General features: G+C 47.5%; 2 protein-coding genes across 39 annotated transcripts in view; one reads left to right on the forward strand and one right to left on the reverse strand.

Moving 5' to 3' along the window:
* Positions 1-8,910, forward strand: part of ACSBG2 (acyl-CoA synthetase bubblegum family member 2) — an 83,284-nt gene extending 74,374 nt beyond the window's left edge. For 33 of the 37 annotated variants that reach the window (XM_063800177.1, XM_063800179.1, XM_063800178.1 and 30 more), the window contains 5 exons: positions 1,250-1,467; positions 3,103-3,242; positions 3,419-3,665; positions 6,397-6,505; positions 8,476-8,910. In XM_063800177.1, coding sequence (XP_063656247.1) covers positions 1,250-1,467; positions 3,103-3,242; positions 3,419-3,665; positions 6,397-6,470 — 679 coding nt within the window. In that variant the 3' untranslated portion in view covers positions 6,471-6,505; positions 8,476-8,910. 37 annotated transcript variants of the gene reach the window in all.
* Positions 1-15,363, reverse strand: part of RFX2 (regulatory factor X2) — a 208,085-nt gene extending 192,722 nt beyond the window's left edge. For both annotated transcript variants that reach the window (XM_063801062.1, XM_063801059.1), the window contains exon 1: positions 15,280-15,363. The gene's annotated coding sequence lies outside the window, so the exon portion shown is untranslated. The remainder of the gene's footprint in view (positions 1-15,279) is intronic.
* Positions 15,364-20,430: the final 5,067 nt, after the last annotated feature.

Here is a 20,430-nt window from a genome sequence, read left to right on the forward strand (position 1 = left end):
TTATTATTGGTTTGTTGGCACTCTTTACATATTAGGAAAATCAGCCCTTTGTCTTTCATATGAGTTACAAATATTTTATCCCCTGGCTTGTCATTGGTATTTTGATTTTAGTTAAGATGTTTTTTTTACTGTGCAGAAATTTGTGGTCACAAATTTAGATGGTTGAACTTACCAATATTTTCTTTTATGGCTCTGGATTTTTCTACATACCTAAAAAGGCTTCAGTGGGGGAAATCATAAGGCAGCTCTTTGTAAGTTTTAAATTTCTCAGGTCTGTCTTCATTTTTTCTTTTGCTAACCGGGGGAATACCTACATTTAACCCTGGGAACACTGGCCTTGCTAACTGTTAATCAAAGAGATCTCAGCAACACAAGGAGAAAATATTTCCTTTCCTGCATCCTAGAACTGCACTGGCCAGTGCTATCTCTAGGAAAAAAAAAAAAAAAGACAAAGAACCCAGATTTCAAATAGTGCTACTCTGTTTTATGAAAGTAACTTTTACCTCTAAAGAGATTGTAGTTGGTTGTCGTACTTAAAATTAGCTGTCCTAATCACTGCAGAGAGGTCTACCTATCTGTTTTCTTAAAAATGAGGGTTTTGTTCCTATCTTTAAGCCAAAGGCATTTTTTTCTTTGCCGGCATATGTGGAGATGAAAAAAAACAAAAAAAAAACAAAAAAACAAAACGAAAAACAGCCTGCAATGCTGCTGGATTTTCTTTCATTTTTTGTTTTTGGTTTTGGTTTTTTTTTTTGAGACAGAGTCTTGCTCTGTCGCCCAGGCTGGAGTACAGTGGCGTGATCACTACTCACTGCAGCCTTGACCTCCTGGGCTCAGGTGATTCTCCCACCTCAGCCTCCCAAGTAGCTGGGACCACAGGTATGTACCACCATGCCCAACTTTTATTTTTTATTATTTTTGTAGAGACGGGGTCTCCGTATGTTGCCCAGGTTGGTCTTGGAACTCCTGGGCTCGAGCAATATTCCCTCCTCGGCTTTCCAAAGTGTTAAGATTACAGGTGTGAGCCACCACACCTGGCCACTGCTGGGTTTCCCAGTTCACAAAGCCTTTGGGAATCTGACACGCTGGATTAAACACTGCAGCAAACACCTCCTTCTGTGCGCTGGGGTGCATATCCAGCCTGCTCTATCTGAGCAGAGTATTAGGCACGTAGGCTGAAGATCCAGGCAGAGCTGGGTGGCTGACTTTGTCTTTATGAGCCTGTTTCTCTGCTTCTGTTCCCTGGCAGCTGTGGCAAGATCTTGACTGGGTGTAAGAATATGCTGTTCCAGCAGAACAAGGATGGCATTGGGGAGATCTGCCTCTGGGGTAGGCACATCTTCATGGGCTATCTGGAAAGTGAGACTGAAACTACAGAGGCCATCGATGATGAAGGCTGGCTACACTCTGGGGATCTGGGCCAGCTGGACGGTCTGGGTTTCCTCTATGTCACCGGCCGCATCAAAGGTACCAGGGGCTGAGCTCTTTGGGAATCTCCTGCAAGCAGGCCCACCCTGAACATTTAAGGGCCCAGGGTACCAGCACGAAGGCCACCCCCAGTTCCTCACCTTCCAAGAGGAGCTGTGCAGAAACTCCTCAGTCTGTACAACCCAGCTCTATCCTCCTGTCCAGCAAACAGTTACCCCTTGGTCACTTGGTATCCCGTGGTCCACCCTCAGGAGGATGGACCTGCAAAAGACAAGCCTTGGAACCTCCTGAAGCCCCTTTCAGAATAGCACCAGCCCAGAGGAAAACTCAGTAAGAGAAGGATAAAGAAATTCCTTGTGACATCATTTTGGCACCTGGATCCAGCCATATCTGAAAGCCAAAGACCTTTTGAACTTTTCAGTTATATTGAGCCAACAGTTTTACTTTTTTTTTTTTTTTAACTCAAACTCATTCAAGCTGGTTCAAATGGGCTTGAGTAAAAAAGTGCCATCTTCTTCTCCTGCATTTTAAGAGGATAATAATTGACAGAGTTGTAAGGATTGAAGAAAGTATAGAACAAGGATAAGCCAACTTTTCCTGAAGAGGGCCCTTTAGTAAATATTTCTGGGTTCACAAAACATGTGTCTCTGTTGTAGCTTCTCAACTCTGTGATTTGTAGCACAAAAACAGCTGTTGACAACACATTAAAGAATGGGTGTGGCCAGCTGCCAATATGAATATCATAATTTTTATGTGTCAAAAAAAATTCTTCTTTTGACTTCCAACAACTTAAAAATGTAAAATTCATTTTTAGCTTTTGGTTATACAAAATTGAATAGTGGCCTGGATTTGGCCACTATGGGCCATAGTTTGCCAAAATCTGATGGAGAACACTTAGTGCTTTTTTACTCAAACCCATTTAAGATGGGTTTAAATAGGTTTGAGGAAAAAAAGAAAAAGCAAAACTGTTGACTCAACGTAACTGAAAAGGTCAGTTGGCCAAAAGGTCAGCTGGCTTCAGGCATGGCTGGATCTGGGTGCCAAAATGAGGTCATAAGGAATTTTAAAATTCTTTTCTTGAGTTTTCCTCTGTGCTGGTACTATTTTATTTTTCAGAGAAAGTCTCACTCTGTTGGCCAGGCTGGAATGCAGTGGTCCAATTATGACTCACTGTGGCCTCAACTTCCCAGGCTCAGGTGATTCTCCCACCTCAGCCTCCTGAGTAACTAGGACTACAGGCGTGTGCCACCACACCCGGCTATTTTTTTGCAGAGACCCAGTTTCACTGTGTTGCCCAGGTTGGTCTAGCACTTGTGGGCTCAAGTGATCTGCCCACCTCAGCCTCCCAAAGTGGCAGGATTACAGGTGTGAGCCACTGCGCCTGGCCGCTAGGTTTTTTTTTTTTTTTTTTTTGAGATGGTGTTTCACTCTTGTTGCCCAGGTTGGAGTGTGGTGGCATGATCTCAGCTCACTGCAACCTCCGCCTCCCAGGTTCAAGTGATTCTCCTGCCTCAGCCTCCCGAGTAGCTGGGATTACAGGTGCACACCACCAAACCTGGCTAATTTTTGTATATTTAGTAGAGACGGGGTTTCACCATGTTGGCCAGGCTGGTCTCAAACTGGGGGTTCCACGTTGTCATGGCTGGACATGTACCAAGCCAAGCTCTGTTCCAGAAATCCTTATCACTGCTGGTGGTGAAAATGTGCCCCCCATTCCTGTTGAGACCTTGGTTAAGAAGAAGATCCCCATCATCAGTAACGCCATGTTAGTCGGAGATAAACTGAAGTTTCTGAGCATGTTGCTGACGCTGAAGGTAACATGGGTTTGCTGTCATTGGGGGAAGTCTCTGCAGCCAGTCTTGGGTTCCCTGGCCCCACCCCAGGGTCAAGAGGATGCACCTGTGGGTTCAAGACCCACTTCTTGGTCTGTGGGCCTGGGGAGGGGTGCTGGTCAAGGAGCATGGGTGGTGACAGAGGTGTCTGGGGGCAGTGTGAGATGAATCAGATGAGCGGAGAACCTCTGGACAAGCTGAACTTCGAGGCCATCAACTTCTGTCGGGGTCTGGGCAGCCAGGCATCCACCGTGACTGAGATTGTGAAGCAGCAAGACCCCCTGGTCTACGAGGCCATCCAGCAAGGCATCAATGCCGTGAACCAGGAAGCCATGAACAATGCACAGAAGATTCAAAAGTGGGTCATCTTGGAGAAGGACTTTTCCATCTATGGTGGAGAGCTAGGTGAGTGGCCATGACATTTGGAGGCTGGTCCCTTGTTAGCATCTGGGACTGTGTGGGCTCTGAAGAGACAGGTCCTTTTCTGAAGGTCAGAGGGTCTATGAGACCAGCCAGGGACCAGGAGAGGGATGCTGCCACCTTTAGCTAACTGGTCCCCAGCTCCTCATCTTGGAAATAAAATCCAACCTCCTTACTATAGCTCTATACAATCTCTCGCCTGCTGACCTTTCATTCACTCTGCACCAACTCTATGGGCTTTCCTGATGTTCCTGCAGCTCTCTGGGCTTTGTCCAACTATAGGGCCTTTGCACCTGCCAGTCTGCCTCCCTGGGAATACCCTTCCCCCTCAATTCCTTGCCTGGATGGCTTCTTCTCATTGTCCAGGTCTCACCCTACAGGCCTCTTCCTCCTCAGAGCAGCCTTGTTACAGGACCCCCAGGTTTGTATGCCCACTGCACAGTAATATACCAATACACTGAGACAGCAGGGGATGCAGCAAAGACAGAGTTTAATTATGGCCAGGCACAGTGGCTCACGCCTGTAATCCCAACACTTTGGGAGGCTGAGTTGGGCAGACTGCTTGAGCCCAGGAGTTTGAGACCAACCTGGGCAACATGGTGAAATCCTAACTCTACACAAAATACAAAAATTAGCTGGGTATGGTAGCGGTGCCCAGCTACTCAGGAGACTGAGAGGATCGCTTGAGCCCAGGGAGGTCAAGGCTGCAGTGAGCCACAATCATGCCAGTGCACTCCAGCCTAGGCAATGCAGTGAGACCCTGTCTCAAAAACAAAAAACAAAAAAAACAAACAAAAATAAAAAAGGAAATTAAATTCCCTTGCAGGGAAGCCAACCGAGATGGAAGGAACCCTCAAATCTCTCTTTGAGGAATTCTGGGCTGGGGTTTTAAGGGGATCTTTGGGGGTGAAGGGCTGGAAAATTAGAGTCATTGATTGGTTGGGGTAAAGGGGATGAAATCATTGGATGTGGAAGCTGCATTCTTTGGTAAGTCAGCTCCCATGGGGTCCTTCAGATCAGTGGGCATCAGTAGTTTCACTGGTATGCAGGACTTGAAAGGATATCTCAGATGGAAAACTTAGCCTTTCACAATGCTTAATATGTTATCTGTAGAGCAGTTAAGGGGAACTATATCTTGTGATTGGGTTTTTGTGTGTGTGTGTGATTCTGGGGCAATAGGCAAACAGCTAGCTATGAGGAAGGGGTCAGAGAGCAAACTGACCTAATGATGAATGTTGAGTGTGCTGCAAGTGTGGCTGATTTTAGTTTCTCCCCTCCCTTCTTCTCTGATTAATATTATAGTTTTCCGGGATGTTTTCAGCCTTCCCTGACCATGCTGGCTAAAGTGGCTTGCCATCGTCCTTAATATTTCACCCAGTAGCTTGCTGCCACCCCCATTATACCACCCTGTCTTCTTTAAAGCATCAGAACATGAAATTAGTCTCTGTATGTTTTATTTTTGCCTCTCTTCCCCCATGTGGGAAGGGCTCACTCCAGAGTGGGGATACTGGATTCTACTAATGTACTTTCATTTGCCAGTTTGCTGTCAGCGCTCGGCTGTAATCTGACGGTGTAGATGGAAGAGTCAGAGCAAGTATGTGGCAATGAACAACCTGGGTTCAAATCCTGTCCCCTCTACACAGGGAAGTGACTTGTCCCACTGAGTCTTGTTTTTTGTTTGTTTTGAGACAGAGTCTTGCTCTGTTACCCAGGTTGGAGTACGATGGCACAATCACGGCTTGCTGCTGCAGCCTTGAACTCCCAGGCTCAAGCAATCCTCCCACCTCAGCCTCCTCAGTAGCTGGGACGAGTGCGCACCACCATGCGTGGCTATTTTCTTTCTTTCTTTTTTTTTTTTTTGAGACGGAGTTTTACTCTGTCGCCAGGCTGGAGTGCAGTGGTGCAATCTCAGCTCACTGCAACCTCCACTTCCCAGGTTCAAGCGATCTTCCTGCCTCAGCCTCCCGAGTAGCTGGGACTACAGGTGTGTGCCACCATGTCCAGCTAATTTTTTGTATTTTTAGTAGAGACAGGGTTTCACCATTTTGGCCAGGATGGTCTTGATCTCTTGACCTCGTGATCAACCCGCCTTGGCCTCCCAAAGTGATGGGATTACAGGCGTGAGCCACCGCGCCTGGCCGCTATCCTCTTTTTGTTTTGTAGAGATGGTATTTTGCCATGTTGTCCAGGCTGGTGGTCTTCTCATCTATAAGTTGAAAACACAGTCCTTGTGGGGTTGCTTGAGACACCCAGAGGGGCTTCAATGTCCCTGGTGACTCAGAGGCTTTCAGTGAAAGTCCTGGGCTGAGGGAGCAGACAACTCCCAGTTTGAGACTTGATTCTGCCATGCACTTGCTGGCTGACCTCAGAGGAACTGGTCCTCTCTATGCCCCAGTTTCCTCACCTGTAAAATGGGGATAGGGGCATGGTTTGAGATGATGATATCCCTCCTCCATTGGGTGCACAGTCCACGTCAGGCACAGAATGCAGCATGCTCTTCACCTTCCAGCTCACAGAATCCTCACCACAGCTGAAAGATCACATGGAAGTTTTATCATCCCCATACAGATGGCAAAAGTTACACACCCTAAAAGTCAGTGGCACAGCCAGCCACCCAGCCTAGCCCCAGGCATGGGACTCTGTTGCCTGGTCATGCATGGGTGTGTGTAATTTTCTTTTATCTCCACAACTCAATTGATTTCTCCTTTCTCGATAGGTCCAATGATGAAACTTAAGAGACATTTTGTAGCCCAGAAATACAAAAAACAAATTGATCATATGTACCACTGACTGCTTTGATGGAGCTACTCTCAGCTGTTCTGATGGTGAGATTCAGTTGTTTGGCTTTGCTGGGCTATGCATTCAGAGTCCAAGAGAGGGCTCCACTGTGTGGCAGGCAGATCTGTGACTGGAACTGCAGAAAACACACACATACACACATACATATACACATACACACACACACACACACACACACACACACTCTTAGTTGCAGTGCATTCTGAGTAGCAGGCTTCAACTCATGCTGTCTCTACTCTACCAGGGTCATGGTAGGGTGTGTAAACTCCTTCAGCTGGCCACCGATGTTGTTAGCTGTGCTTCCTGCCTTTTCTATTTGTTTCTAGAAAGTAGGAGGCAATGAATCCCAAATGTCTCATTGGGTCTTATTTGGATAAGGCCTTTGTCAGAAACTTTAGTGGAGAAAGTTCTACTTGCCAGGAACTCAAGGAATGAGGTGTGTTGGCCCATTACACAGATAATAAGGGATGGAGGCTTGAACTTCCACTATCCACCGTTTATCCTCTCTTTTCCCCAAGACATGTGCAGAGGGAGCCTCCATGACACCATGAATCACTGATAGTTATTGAGGTTTTTTTTTTTTTCTTCACTAGATGCACAGTGCAGGCAGAAAGTAGAATGCATCTTCAATTGTCCTATAGGCTGCCTGTAACCTTTTCATGGGCAACTTGTTCTAATGCCACCAGCCAACCCATGTTTTAGTTTGCTGGGGCTACATTGCAAAGTACCACAGACTGGAGGGCTTAAACAACATAAACTTATTGTCTCACAGATCATCTGGAGGCTAAAAGTGTGAGATTGAGAGGCTGGCTGGCTTGGTTCCTTCTGAGGGCTGTGAGGGGAGGATCCATTCCAGACTTCTCTCCTTGGCTTGCTGATGGCTGTCTTCTCTCTCTGTCTTCACATCATCTTCCCTCTGGGTGTCACTGTGTTCAAATTTCCCTTTTATAGGGACAGGTTAGTAAGATTAGGGCCCACCCTAATGACCTCGTTTTAACTTCTATAATGATCTTGTTTCCAAATAAGTTACACCCTGAAGTACTAAAGGTTAGGACTTCAACATGTGAATTGTGGAGGGATACAACTCAGCCTGTAACTCATCATATCCATTGTCCTTTGTTCAACGTTAACTGGTTTAACCCTTCCACACCTTCATTTGTTGATGTCTTGTGGGTGGGCCCAGCAGTTCAACGTACCACATTCATAATTCTTCATCTTTCACAAGATTTCCAATTTCACTTTCCAGTTGAATGAGAAACCATTGGACATTGATGTGGGAGTGAGAGATGGACCCTCTTACACCAGTGCTGTCCAATATGGCAGCCACTGGCCACTATGTGGTCTGTCCAAACCAAGATGTGCTGTAATACATAAAACACACACTGGGCTTCAAAAGCACAGCACCAAAAAAAAAAAAAAAAAAAATAGAATATACAATATCTCATCAGTATTTTAAAATTTTGATTACATGTTGAGATGATATTTTGGAATACCGGGTTACATAAAATATTTATTATTAAAAGTAATTTTACCAGTTTTAAATTTTTATTTACTTTTTAGAGACAGGGTCTTGCTCTGTTGCTCAGGCTAGAGTGCAGTGGTGCATTCATACCTAATGTTTTAAATGTTTTTGTAGAGATGAGGTATTTCTATGTTGCCCAGGTTGGTCTCAAACTCCTGGCCTCAAGCAATCCTCCTGCTTCAGCTTCACAAAGTGCTGTGATTACAAGTGTGAGCCACTGTGCCTGGCCAAGTTCCTTTTTTAAAAATGTAGCCGCTATACATTGTTAAATTGCATAGGTGGCTCCAGTAATGTTTCTTGTGGATAGTGCCACTCTAAAGTTCATTGTGGGGAGATTTTGGGTGACGGCCAATTTATAAACGGATCAATTCACTCGGGAATATTTTCATCATATGGTGACTGTGGGATCTTGGAGACTGAATGCACATATTACGAGAATCCCCATGTGATAACTTGTGTTTCTCCTCTTTGCAGCCTTCCGCAGGAAGACCTCATTGCAATAAGTGAAATGCTGCTCTAGGTAGAAGCTCTCCCTGCTGTTTTTAAGAAGCCACATTCCTCATTGGTCAGTTTCTTGATTGTTTGTCTGTTGGAGAGGTGCTCCCTAGAAGAAGCTGCCATATGTTTCAAAGCAATAAAATCACTGTAGATCTTTCTAAGGACCTTCAAGTCATGATTCCAGGGAAGCCTATTGGGAAGTCTACTAAAAACTGCCTGATTTAGAAGAAAGACCTGAACTTGTGGGCTCCCATTTGATTTTTTTCTCCTCAGGGGACTTAGACATTAGAAAGAAAAAGCCTCACAGATTTGAAGAACTGGACCCCCAAATCAACTCACCTGCCTGGAAGCAACTGGGAAACCCTTCCAATAAGTCCTGATAATAAAGCACTTCAGGGTCCCATGTCTTGATTTTTGGCTTGACAGAAATACTTTGTCCTTTATTTAGTGTGATGGGGAGGTCTTGGACTCTGAAATCAGTTCTGGGTTCAAATTGTGACCAGCTGTGATTTCAACCGTCTGAGGCTCGGAGATTTTAAACCTGGAAAGTAGATCCCCATCTCGGAGGGTGGCCATGGAAGTTCATGGAGATGATGTACACGGAATGCAGTATCTAACTCCAGAAAGTCCTCGGTTTGAGTTAATGGTTATCATCAACACAGTCACTCTTGGTTAACTCAAGAGTCAAGGTATGACTCTTGACTAATTCCATCATTAGGGAGGAGTTATGCTGTTGTAGTAAGTTAAGTAAACTTAAAGAAGATAGTTTATTCCTCTCCCATCCAACAGTCATATTATAAGCAGACCAGAGCTGATAAAGCATATTCATAGTGTGTCCCTGAAATATTAGTAGGGAGAGTGGGAGAGGGAACATCTCCCAGCCTGGACAGAAACAGCATATCAGGAGCAACAAAACTCCCAGTGTCTCTTAAGCTTCTAGATACTCAGAGGCAGGCCAGAGACCCTTTTGAGTTCCATTCTTTAAATACACCAGAAATTTAAAATGACATTCTCCTTGCAAAAAAAAAAAAAAAAAAAATTAATGCAATGCCGATAAGGCTAATGTCATATTTGATTGCTGTACTAGGCCATTATTGCACTGTTATAAAGAAATACCTGAGATGGGATCATTTATAAAGAAAAGAGGTTTAATTAATTAGCTCATGGTTCTACAGGCTTTATAGAAAGTATGGTGCTGGTGCCTGTTCAGCTTCTGGTGAAGCCTCAGGGAGCTCACAATCATAGCGGAGGGCAAAAGGGGAGCAGGCATGTCGCATGGCGAAAGCAGGAGCAAGCCAGAGGGAGTGCCACACATTTTTAAATGACCAGATCTTTCGAGAACACACTATCGTGAAGACAGCCCCAAGCCATCAGGGATCCGCCCCCCTGCCATGACCCACCAGGCCCCACCTCCAGCACAGGGGATTACAGTGCAACATGAGATTTGGGCAGGGACAAATATCCAAACCACATCAATGGCCCTCCCCAACTATTTGGTGGGCTTTTACTTTTTAATGAGTTAGTACAGTTGGTCCTCACTGTCTGCCAATTCCATATTTGCAAATTCGCCTCGTCGCTAGAATTTGCTTGTAAACCCCAAATCAATAGTTACGGCACTTTAGAGGTCATTCCAGGACATACACAGGAGTGAAAAATTTGAGTGGCCAACTGTACATTCCCAGCTGAGGTTGAACAAGGCAACACTCTGGCTTCCTGTTTCAGCTCTCACACTGTAAACAGTGCCCTTTCTGAGGTATATCTCATGCCACATTTTCTGCATTTTCGTGTTTGTGTTAGTAAACCTTTTTGAGTTTTTTAAAAATAGAGACAGGGCCTCACTCTGTCACCCAGGCTGGAGTGCACTGGTGTGATCTCAGCTCACTGTAACTTCAAATTCCTGGGCTCAAGGGATCCTCTCCTATCTTGGCCTCCCAAAGCACTGGGGTTACAGGTATGAGCCACTGAACTCAGCCAAACCCTTCTAATTTTATCCATGACTACACTGTACAACTTTTGGTCAATATAATTCTATTTTATAGTTTGTTTCTACTGTCCATGTGATCTCCCCACTTTTAGGTTTTCTAGGTAGTTAATGTTGGTATATGGAAGTGCTGTTGATTTTTGTATGTTAATATTATATTTAGACACCTCACTGCTAACCTATTTCTCAAAATGTGTAAGCTTTTTACAGAGATGTGCATATCTTTTGCAAATATTTTTTCACTTCCTTTTCAATATTGATTCCTCATCAAGGAAATACAAATGGTTGATCATGTCAAGTGAGGGAAGCTCGAATACAGGAGAGGAATGTATGTATTTTCTATAATGATTCTCACCCTGGTCTCACTGTTCTCTTAATGTTCTCTCAATGTTTTTTGAGAAACGACAAGAATCTACTAATGTCAGGAAGGCTTTTAAAATTTAACTGTGGTAAAATATATGTAACATGAAATGTGTCATTTTAACCCTTTTTTAGTACACAGTTCAGTGGCATTAAGCACATTCACATTGTAGTACAACCATCAACACGACACATTTCTAGAAGTTTCATCTCTTCAAACTGAAACTTTATATCCATCAAACAATTCCCCATTTCCCCTTCCCCTGAAAGCTATCATTCTATTTTCTGTCTCTTGAATTTTACTACTTTAAGCACCTTAAAAGTGAAATTGTCGGCCGGGCATGGTGGCTCATGCCTGTAATCCCAGCACTCTGAGAGGCCGAGGCGGGTGGATCATGAGGTCAGGAGTTCGAGACCAGCCCAGCCAATACGGCGAAACCCCGTCTCTACAAAAAATAGAAAAATTAGCTGGGCGTGGTGGTGCATGCCTGTAGTCCCAGCTGCTCAGGAGGCTGAGGCAGAACAATCACTTGAACCTGGGAGGTGGAGGTTGCAGTGAGCTGAGATCATGCCACTGCACTCCAGCCTGGGGAACAGAGCAAGACTCCATCTCAAAAAAAAAAAAAAAAAAGTGATAATGTAAGAATATTTGCCATTTTCTGACTGGCTTATTTAGCTGAGGATAATGTCTTCAAGGGTCATCCTTTTTTAAAGTTTTTTCAATTTTTTTAAACAATTTTTTAAAAATAGAGACAGGGTCTCCCTATGTTGCCCAGGCTGGTCTTGAACTCCTGGCCTCAACTGATCCTCCCATCTCGGCCCCTCAAAGTGTTGGGATCACAGGTGTGAGCCACCACACCTGGCCTCATCCATGTTTAGCATGTGTTAAAATTTCTTTTTTCAGGCTGAATATTTCATCATGTATGTACACGTGTATGTGTGTGTATGTACACATATATACGTGGATAAATTTATCCATTCATCCATCAATAGACACTTGGGTTGCTTCCACCTTTTGGCTCTTGTGAATCATGCTTCTATGTATATGGGTCCATGGCATGGTTCAGAGTCCATGGCAGAAACGCACTCAACGCCCAGAAAAGAAACCATGGGTGTATAAATATCTCTTCACGCCCCTGCTTTCAATTATGCTTGGTGGGCAAATGAATTCATAAACCCCCCAGGCACAGTGACTCAAAGTCCTTCTCTAACTCAACCTTCTGGGAGCCCAGGGCTCTGCTTCCTTGACCTCGATGATGCCCACACCTTATTTACCTCCTCCATCTCACCACTCTTCTTCCAGCTCCCTTGGGAACTCTCTCACTCAACGTCAACAATGTAGAACAGTGACTCTGGAATCCCTCCTGCTGCCAGACTTGCCCCTGGCTCCTCCCTGGGGACTGTCACCTTGCAGACCACTGGCTTGTCAGGGCAGTGAAGGGCCTTCTTGGGTAGACCCTCCCTGCCCGCTAAAACTGGCCTCTACAAAGAGGCAATGGGCCATGTCCCCATCATGGCTCTGGGCCACGGGATACACAGTGATGGCACCAGGCTGGCCATGGACAGGAACATTCTGGATGTCTGGTCTAGGGACCACTGTCCCCCTGTGGCTAGAACGGGGGGAGTGATCAAGCTGATAAAAAGGTAGAGTCCAGAGGCCGGGCATGGTGGCTCATGCCTTTAATCCCAGCACTTTAGGAGGCTGAGGTGGGTGGATCACAAGGTCAGGAGGTTGAGACCATCCTGGCTAACACGGTGAAACCCCGTCTCTACTAAAAATACAAAAAATTAGCCGGGCATGGTGGCGGGCGCCTGTAGTCCCAGCTACTTGGGAGGCTGAGGCAGGAGAATGGTGTGAACCCGGGAGGCGGAGCTTGCAGTGAGCCAAGATTGCGCCACTGCACTCCAGCCTGGGCGACAGAGCTAGACTCTGTCTCAAAAAAAAAAAAGGTAGAGTCCAGAGGCCGGGCATGGTGGCTCATGCCTGTAATCCCAGCACTTTGGGAGGCTGAGGCAGGTGGATCACGAGGTCAGGAGGTTGACACCACCCTGGCTAACACGGTGAAACCCCATCTCTACTAAAAATACAAAAAATTAGCCGGGCATGGTGGCGGGCGCCTGTAGTCCCAGCTACTCGGGAGGCTGAGGCAGGAGAATGGAGTGAAACCGGGAGGCGGAGCTTGCAGTGAGCCGAGATCACGCCACTGTACTCCAGCCTAGGCGACAGAGCGAGACTCTGTCTCAAAAAAAAAAAAAAAAGAAGGTAGAGCCCAGAGTGGGCACTGCCTTCCCAATGACAGGGGCATGAAAATATGTTGTGGATGGGAGGGAGGGACTGGGAGCCCACATACCTCAGCTCCTCCTGGGGATGACCTAGGCTGCACACCAGGTGGGGAATGTGTGTGGTAGGTTCATTTCCTTCTATGCTCCTCCTTCTCTTCACTCCAGCCCCCAACCACCTTCATCATGTTTTTCCCTTTTTTTTTTTTTTTTTTTTTTTTGGAGACAGAGTCTCCCTCTGTTCCCCAGGCTGGAGTACAGAGGTGCGATCTCTGTTCACTGCAACCTCCACCTCCCAGGCTGAAATGATTCTCCTGCCTCAGCCTCCCGAGTAGCTGGGATTACAGGTGCCCGACACGATGCCTGGCTAATTTTTGTATTTTTAGTAGAGATGGGGTTTCACCACGTTGGCCAGGCCTCAAGTGATCCGCCCACCTTGGCCTCCCAAAGTGCTGAGATTACAGGCATGAGCCACCGCACCCAGCCTGTTATCTTTTTTTTTTTTTTTGAGATGGAGTCTCACTATGTCACCCAGGCTGGAGTACAGTGCCACGATCTCGGCTCACTGCAACCTCCGCCTCCTGGGTTCAAGCAATTCTCCTGCTTCAGCCTCCAGAGTAGCTGGGACTCCAAGCGCGCGCCACCACGCCCGGCTAATTTTTGTATTTTTTAGTAGAGACGGTTTCACCATATTGGACAAGCTGGTCTCAAACTCCTGACCTCGTGATCCGCCCACCTCGGCCTCCCAAAGTGCTGGGATTACAGGCATGAGCCCCACGTCTGGCTGCCTGTTACCTCTTTTAAGATGCTTCTCCCTCCCTCCTTTGCCTGGTCAGTGTCTACCCATTGTTCAGAGAAGCCTTCCCTGGCCACCCCCATGACTCGGTGGGAATCCTGTGCCTCCCTGCTGGACCCTCCCACCCCTGCTGCCCACTGTAATTTCGTTTGAAGATCTGTCTGCCCAAGCCCAGCAAACTAGATGCCCCCAGACAGTGACAAGGAAAACAAAGATACTTTGAAGACCATGTCCTCGGACAGATTCAGAGTCCACGACAGAAAGGCACTCAACACCCAGGAAAGAAAAACAGAGTTTGGGGCTCCTTGGCTCCTGGGTGAGGGTAGTGGTGTTCCCAGAGAAGCCAGTTTGAGAGTGGGGATCTAGCGCTTCAGGGCTGGCCAAGGCGGTTCAGCCAGTGTTGGGATCCTTTAGGGTTCAATCTATCTCTTCAGAAGTTGCCTGATGGGATGCGGGCATGGAGAGCACCACCATAGGGTGCCCGGCTGGGTGTATGGGGGTTTGGGGGTGCAGGTGGTTAGCAGCTGTCAGAAGTGTCTGGTCCCGCCGGGCGTGGTGTCTCACGCCTGTAATCCCAGCACTTTGGGAGGCCGAGGTGGGTGGATCACCTGAGGTCAGGAGTTCGAGACCAGCCTGACCAACATGTTGAAACCCCGTCTCTACTAAAAATACAAAATTAGCTAGGTGTGGGGGCGCATGCCTGTAATCCCAGGTACTTGGGAGGCTGAGGCAGAAGAATCGCTTAAACCCAGGAGGCAGAGTTCGCAGTGAGCTGAGATCGCGCCATTGCACTCCAGCCTGAGAAACAAGAGTGAAACTCCATCTCAAAAAAGAAAAAAAAAAAAAAAAAAAAAAAAGAAGTGTCTGGTCCCTGGGGAGGAGACGGCGCCCGGCAGGGACAGTGGGCCTGCAGCTGACCTGTCTGCTTGCTGGTGGGTTTCCTGCTGAACTCTTCTCTCTGGGTCAGTGCGTCTCACTGTCCACCTGTCCCTGCATCCCCTTCTGTGCCTCGCTGGTCATCTTTCTCCCTTGGCAATCCACTTCATACACCACGCCTCCTCCGTCTGCCATCTCTCAGTGCCACGCTCCTGCCTGTGCTCCCATCTCTCCCTGGTTTTGCCCCTGACACGCCACCTGCTCGCCTCTCTCTAGGTCCATCTGGGGGTCTCCGGCCGCCGCTGACCCGCCTGTCCGCAGGCTGAGCTACTCGGACCACGGAGCGCGACGGGGAGGCGCGACTGCGGCTCAGCAAGGACTAAGTTAGCAACAAGACACTCCTCACTGTGCACGACATGGTCGCGAGCACGGCCATCAAGTACGCCAACAACATCGCGCCCGGCTCCAACAGCTGCCACCTGCTCACCTACATCGAGTACCACCAGCAGTGTCCCGGCGTCGAGAAGTCTTTCTTCAAAGTACCGCCAGGCGGTCCGCGCCTGCGCGCCCCTCCCGCCCCTCCTGCGCCTGCGCGCCTCTTCTGCACCCACCCTTGCGCCTGCGCGCCACTTATTTCACCTCCTGCGCCCGCGCAGCGCTCCAAGGCCTTTCTTCCCCCGCCCCTCCCCACCTCCTGCGCCTGCGCGCCTTTCTTGCCCCCGATAAGCCTGCGCGCCGCTCCGGCCCACTTGCTTCTGCGCCTGCGCACCGCTGCAGGGCCTTCCTCCCCCATCTCCCCCCGCCTCCTACGCCTGCGCGCCACTCCATCCCTCCTGCGCCTGCGCAGTGTTACTCTCCTGTGACTGCCACTTGTCTGACCCGCATGTTTGTTTTAACGGATTCCCTGAGGCTGCCTGAGAGCCAGAAATGAAAAGCTGCAGCCTTAGGGACCCTGGTTCAGATCCCAGAGCAGCCATTAGCTACGTTTTCTTGCACGAAAACTTTGTGCCTTTGTGCCTCTGTTTCCCTATATGAAAACTTTACATATAAATATATATATATATATATATATATATATATATATATATATATATATATAAAGGCCAGGCGCGGTGGCTCACGCCTTAATCCTAGCACTTTGGGAGTCCGAGGCAGGCAGATCACTTGAGGTCAGGAGTTCGAGACCAGCCTGGCCAACATGGTGAAACCCTGTCTTTACTAAAAACACAAAAATTAGCCAGGCATGGTGGTGCATGCCTGTAATCCCAGCTACTCGGGAGGCTGGAGGCAGGAGAATCACTCCAACCCGGGAGGCAGAGGCAGTGAGCCCAGATGGTGCCACTGCACTCCAGCCTGGGCAACAGCAGAGCGAGACTGTCTCAAAAAAAAAAAAAAAAGAAAAGTCATTCCAATACCCATAGTAAACTGAATCCTCCGGTAAAAATAAAGTTAAAAAAATAAAAAATTAAACATATAAAAATATGTATAATTATATATACATTTAAGGTATAGTTTTTATAAATGTACAGTATATAAAACGTCTGTTTATGGATAAATTTTATGCGTGCTACACTTTTATTTATTTATTTATTTATTTTTGAGACGGAGTCTTGCTGTGTTGCCCAGGCTGGAGTGCAGTGGCGCGATCTCAGCTCACTGCAAGCTCTGCCTCCCGGGTTCACGCCATTCTCCTGCCTCAGCCTCCTGAGTAGCTGGGACTACAGGCGCCCGCCATCACACCCAGCTAATTTTTTGTATTTTTGGTAGAGACAGGGTTCACCGTGTTAGCCAGGATGGTCTCGATCTCCTGACCTGGTGATCCGCCCGCCTTGGCCTCCCAAAGTGCTGGTATTACAGGCGTGAGCCACCGTGCCCGGCCCTTTTATGTTAAATTTAATATAAAATATTTTCTTTTATATCAGCATTTTAATGTAAATATATAAAATATAACAGCAGCTAGCTCACAGCTTTGCTGCATGGATTCAGTGAGTTTACACACATCGAATAGCTCTGGCACACACACAGCATTGCACCAGCATTCACTATTTATTATTTTTATGGATTTGTTTGTTTGAGACGGAGTCTTGCTCTGTCACTCAGGCTGGAGTGCAGTGGCCCAATCTTGGCTCACTGCAAGCTCCGCCTCCCGGGTTCACGCCATTCTCCTGCCTCAGCCTCCCCAGTAGCTGGGACTACAGGCGCCCGCCACCACACCTGGCTAATTTTTTGTATTTTTAGTAGAGACGGGGTTTCACCGTGTTAGCCAGGATGGTCTCCATCTCCTGACCTCGTGATTCACCCGCCTCGGCCTCCCAAAGTGCTGAGATTACAGGCATGAGCCACCGTGCCTGGCCATTATTATGGTTTTTACTGTGTCTCTTCTCCAGTGGCATTTCCTCAGTGAGGTCTTTCCTTGCTACCCTGGTTCCCCGAACCTGCCCTCTTCCCCCTCTCTGTGACAGCCCCTTTAAAAGTTGTCTGCCCAGGGCCAGGCACGGTGGCTCACGCCTGTAATCCCAGCACTTTGGGAGGTTGAGATGGGTGGATCACTTGAGGTCAGGAGTTTGAGACCAACCTGGGCAACATGGTGAAACCCTGTCTCTATTAAACATACAAAAAAAATTAGCCAGGCATGGTGGCACACCTGTAATCCCAGCTACTGGGAGGTGGAGGTTGTAGTGAGCCGAGATCATGCCACTGCACTCCAGCCTGGGCGACAGAGCAAGACTCTGTCACAAAAAAAAATTCTTCCCAGTTTCCATCATCATGGCTACAAGTTACCAAGGTCGTTTGTTTATTTGGTCATTTCCCTGAGGGCGAGAGGCCAGATTGCCTTGTTGTTGTACCAGCGCCAACCCTCTGATGTTTGTTGAATTAATGAACACCCATTTTTCAGATCAGGAAAGGGGATAAGAGACCTTCTGTGACTTGTTCTGTCAATGTAATAAACAAGTAAATTATGCAATAGGTAAGACAGTGTTCAGTAATTCAGAGGAATCCAAAGCACGTAAAGGAGTAAACTGTTGAGGTGGGGGCAGAATTTAAAAATATGGCGGCTAGCCAGGTGCAGTGCCTCACACCTGTAATCCCAGCACTTTGGGAGGCAGAGGAGGGCAGATCACTTGAGGTCAGGAGTTCGAGACTAGCCTGACCAATATGGTGAAACCCCGTCTCTACTAAAAATACAAAAATTAGCTGGGTATGGTAGTGCATGCCTGTAATCCCAGCTACTTGGGAGGCTGAGGCAGAAGAATCACTTGAACCCGGGAGCCAGAGGTTGCAGTGAGCTGAGATCACGCCACTGCACTCCAGCCTGGGCAACAGAGTGAGACTCTGTCTCAAAAAAAAGAAAGAAAGAAAGAAAGAAAAAGGTGGCTAAGGAGAGCCTCACTGAGAGAAAGTGATATTTCAACAAAGACTTCAATGAAGAGAAAAGATCTATGGGATGGTGTTCCTGGTCAAGGGGAGTTTGTGCAAAGGCCCTGAGGCAGGACAGTACCTGCTGTGTTGAAGGAGCAGTGAGGAGGAGGCCCCTGTGGCTGGAGCAGAGTGAGGGAGGGAGGGGGTGGGGAAGGTTGAGAAGTGCCTGGTGGGCCTTGCGGGGGACTTGGCTTTTACCCGAGGGGAGGGGGAGTGGGAGCCATGGAGGCAGAGGAGGGATATGCCCTGACTCAGGTGCTCACGGCGCTCTCTGGCTACTGTGGGGAGGACAGACTGAGGGGAAAGAGACCAGCTGAGATTGAGATGATAGTTTGGACCAAGATGTAGCAGGAGAGAGGGTGAGAAGCGTTCGGATTCTGAAAGCAGAGCCCACAGAATTTGTTGGTGTCTCAGCAAAACCCGCTGAGAATGACCAAAGTTTTCTGGTCGGTGCCACTTGAAGGATGGAGCTGCTGTTGTCTGAGATTATGGCAGGTTGGAGTGGAGGGAGGAGATTTAGGGATGAGGGCTGTGGGTAACATCCCTCCCCTAGCTGGGCTGTTTGGGTTTGAGATGCGTGTTAGACGAGGAAATGAGGGGTGGGCAGTTGTATCCAAGAGTCTGGAGTGGTGGGGAGGGGCTCCACCTGGATCCGATGGACTCACCTGAGTGAATGGAACCAAGAGAGTTACACCATCTTAAATTGTCAAGTCGATCCATATGTCGGCACAGATAATGACAGTGCATAGGCAAAGCTTGAGCTACCAGGGCGTTCGCCCCAACATTTTATCTAATAAAAGTGAAACCAGGCTGGGCATGGTGGCTTATACCAGCCTGGACAACATAGTGAGACCGCCATCTCTAAAAAATATGAAAATTAGCCGGGGATGGTGGTGCATGTGTAGTCCCAACTACTCAGAAGGCTGAGGCAGGAGGATTGCTTAAGCCAAGGAGGTTGAGGCTGCCATGAGCCATGAACGCACCATTGCACTCCAGCCTTGGGTGACAGAGCAAGACCCTGTCTCTCTTTTTTTTTTTTTTTTTTTTTGAGATGGAGTCACGCTCTGTCACCCAGGCTGGAGTGCAGTGGTGCGCGGTCTCTGCTCGCTGCAAGCTCCGCCTCCCGGGTTCACGCCATTCTCCTGCCTCAGCCTCCCGAGTAGGTGGGACCACAGGCACCTGCCACCACACCCGGCTAATTTTTTGTATTTTTCATAGAGATGGGGTTTCACCGTGTTAGCCAAGATGGTCTCGATCTCCTGACCTCATGATCCGCCCGCCTTGGCTTCCCAAAGTGCTGGGATTACAGGCGTGAGCCACTGTGTCCAGCCAAGACCCTGTCTCATTTAAAAAAAAAAAAAAAAAAAAAAAAAGTGAAAACAACAACAAAAAAACCCAGCAGCCAGAGCCTACATAAGTATCAGCCAATACGGGGGATGACTAAATCATGCCATCTCTATACTAGATGATATTATGTTAGATTTGATATTGCAGAGAAATATTTAAAGACTGGGGAAAACAGTCAAGATGAATGGTTTTGTGAACAAAGGCAGGTCTTGATAACATACATGTAGTATTGCCCTGGCTCTGTAAAGTATGCATGCTTAAAAATGTCAGGAAGGTATTTTGTTTGTAGTTTTTTTTTTTTTTTCCGGGATTTCTCAATCTCAGGGCCGTTGTCCTTAGGGGCCGAATCATTCTTTGTGGTGGAGAATGTCCTGTGAGTATCTAGTTTCCATCAATGCCAGTGGCGTTTCATTCCCCGAGCTATGACAACCCCAAATGTCTCCAAGTATTTCCAAATGTCCCCTGAGGAACAGAATCACCCCCTGGCTGAGAGCCCCAGTTCTAGATGAAAGTGTGGTTGCTTGTCATGAGGGGGATGGGTTATTTTATCAGAGAAAACAACAGAAGAAACAGGACAAGAGAGGTGTCTGTAATCCCAGTGCTTTGGGAGGCCAAGGCGAGTGGATCGCTTGAACCCAGGAGTACAAGACCAGCCTGGGTGACATAGTGAGATCCCATCTCTACAAAAAAATTAAAAATTAAAAAATTAGCCAGGGGTGGTGGTGTACACCTGTAGTCCCAGCTACTTGGGGGACTGAGGCGGGAGGATTGCTGGGGCTGGGGGAGGTTGAGACTGCAGTGAGCCATGATTGCGCTATTGCATTCCAGCCTGGGCAACAGAGCAAGACCTTGTTTCAGAAAAAAAAAAAAA

Source organism: Pan troglodytes, chromosome 20, assembly GCF_028858775.2.
Source record: "Pan troglodytes isolate AG18354 chromosome 20, NHGRI_mPanTro3-v2.0_pri, whole genome shotgun sequence".
Taxonomy (NCBI): domain Eukaryota; kingdom Metazoa; phylum Chordata; class Mammalia; order Primates; family Hominidae; genus Pan; species Pan troglodytes.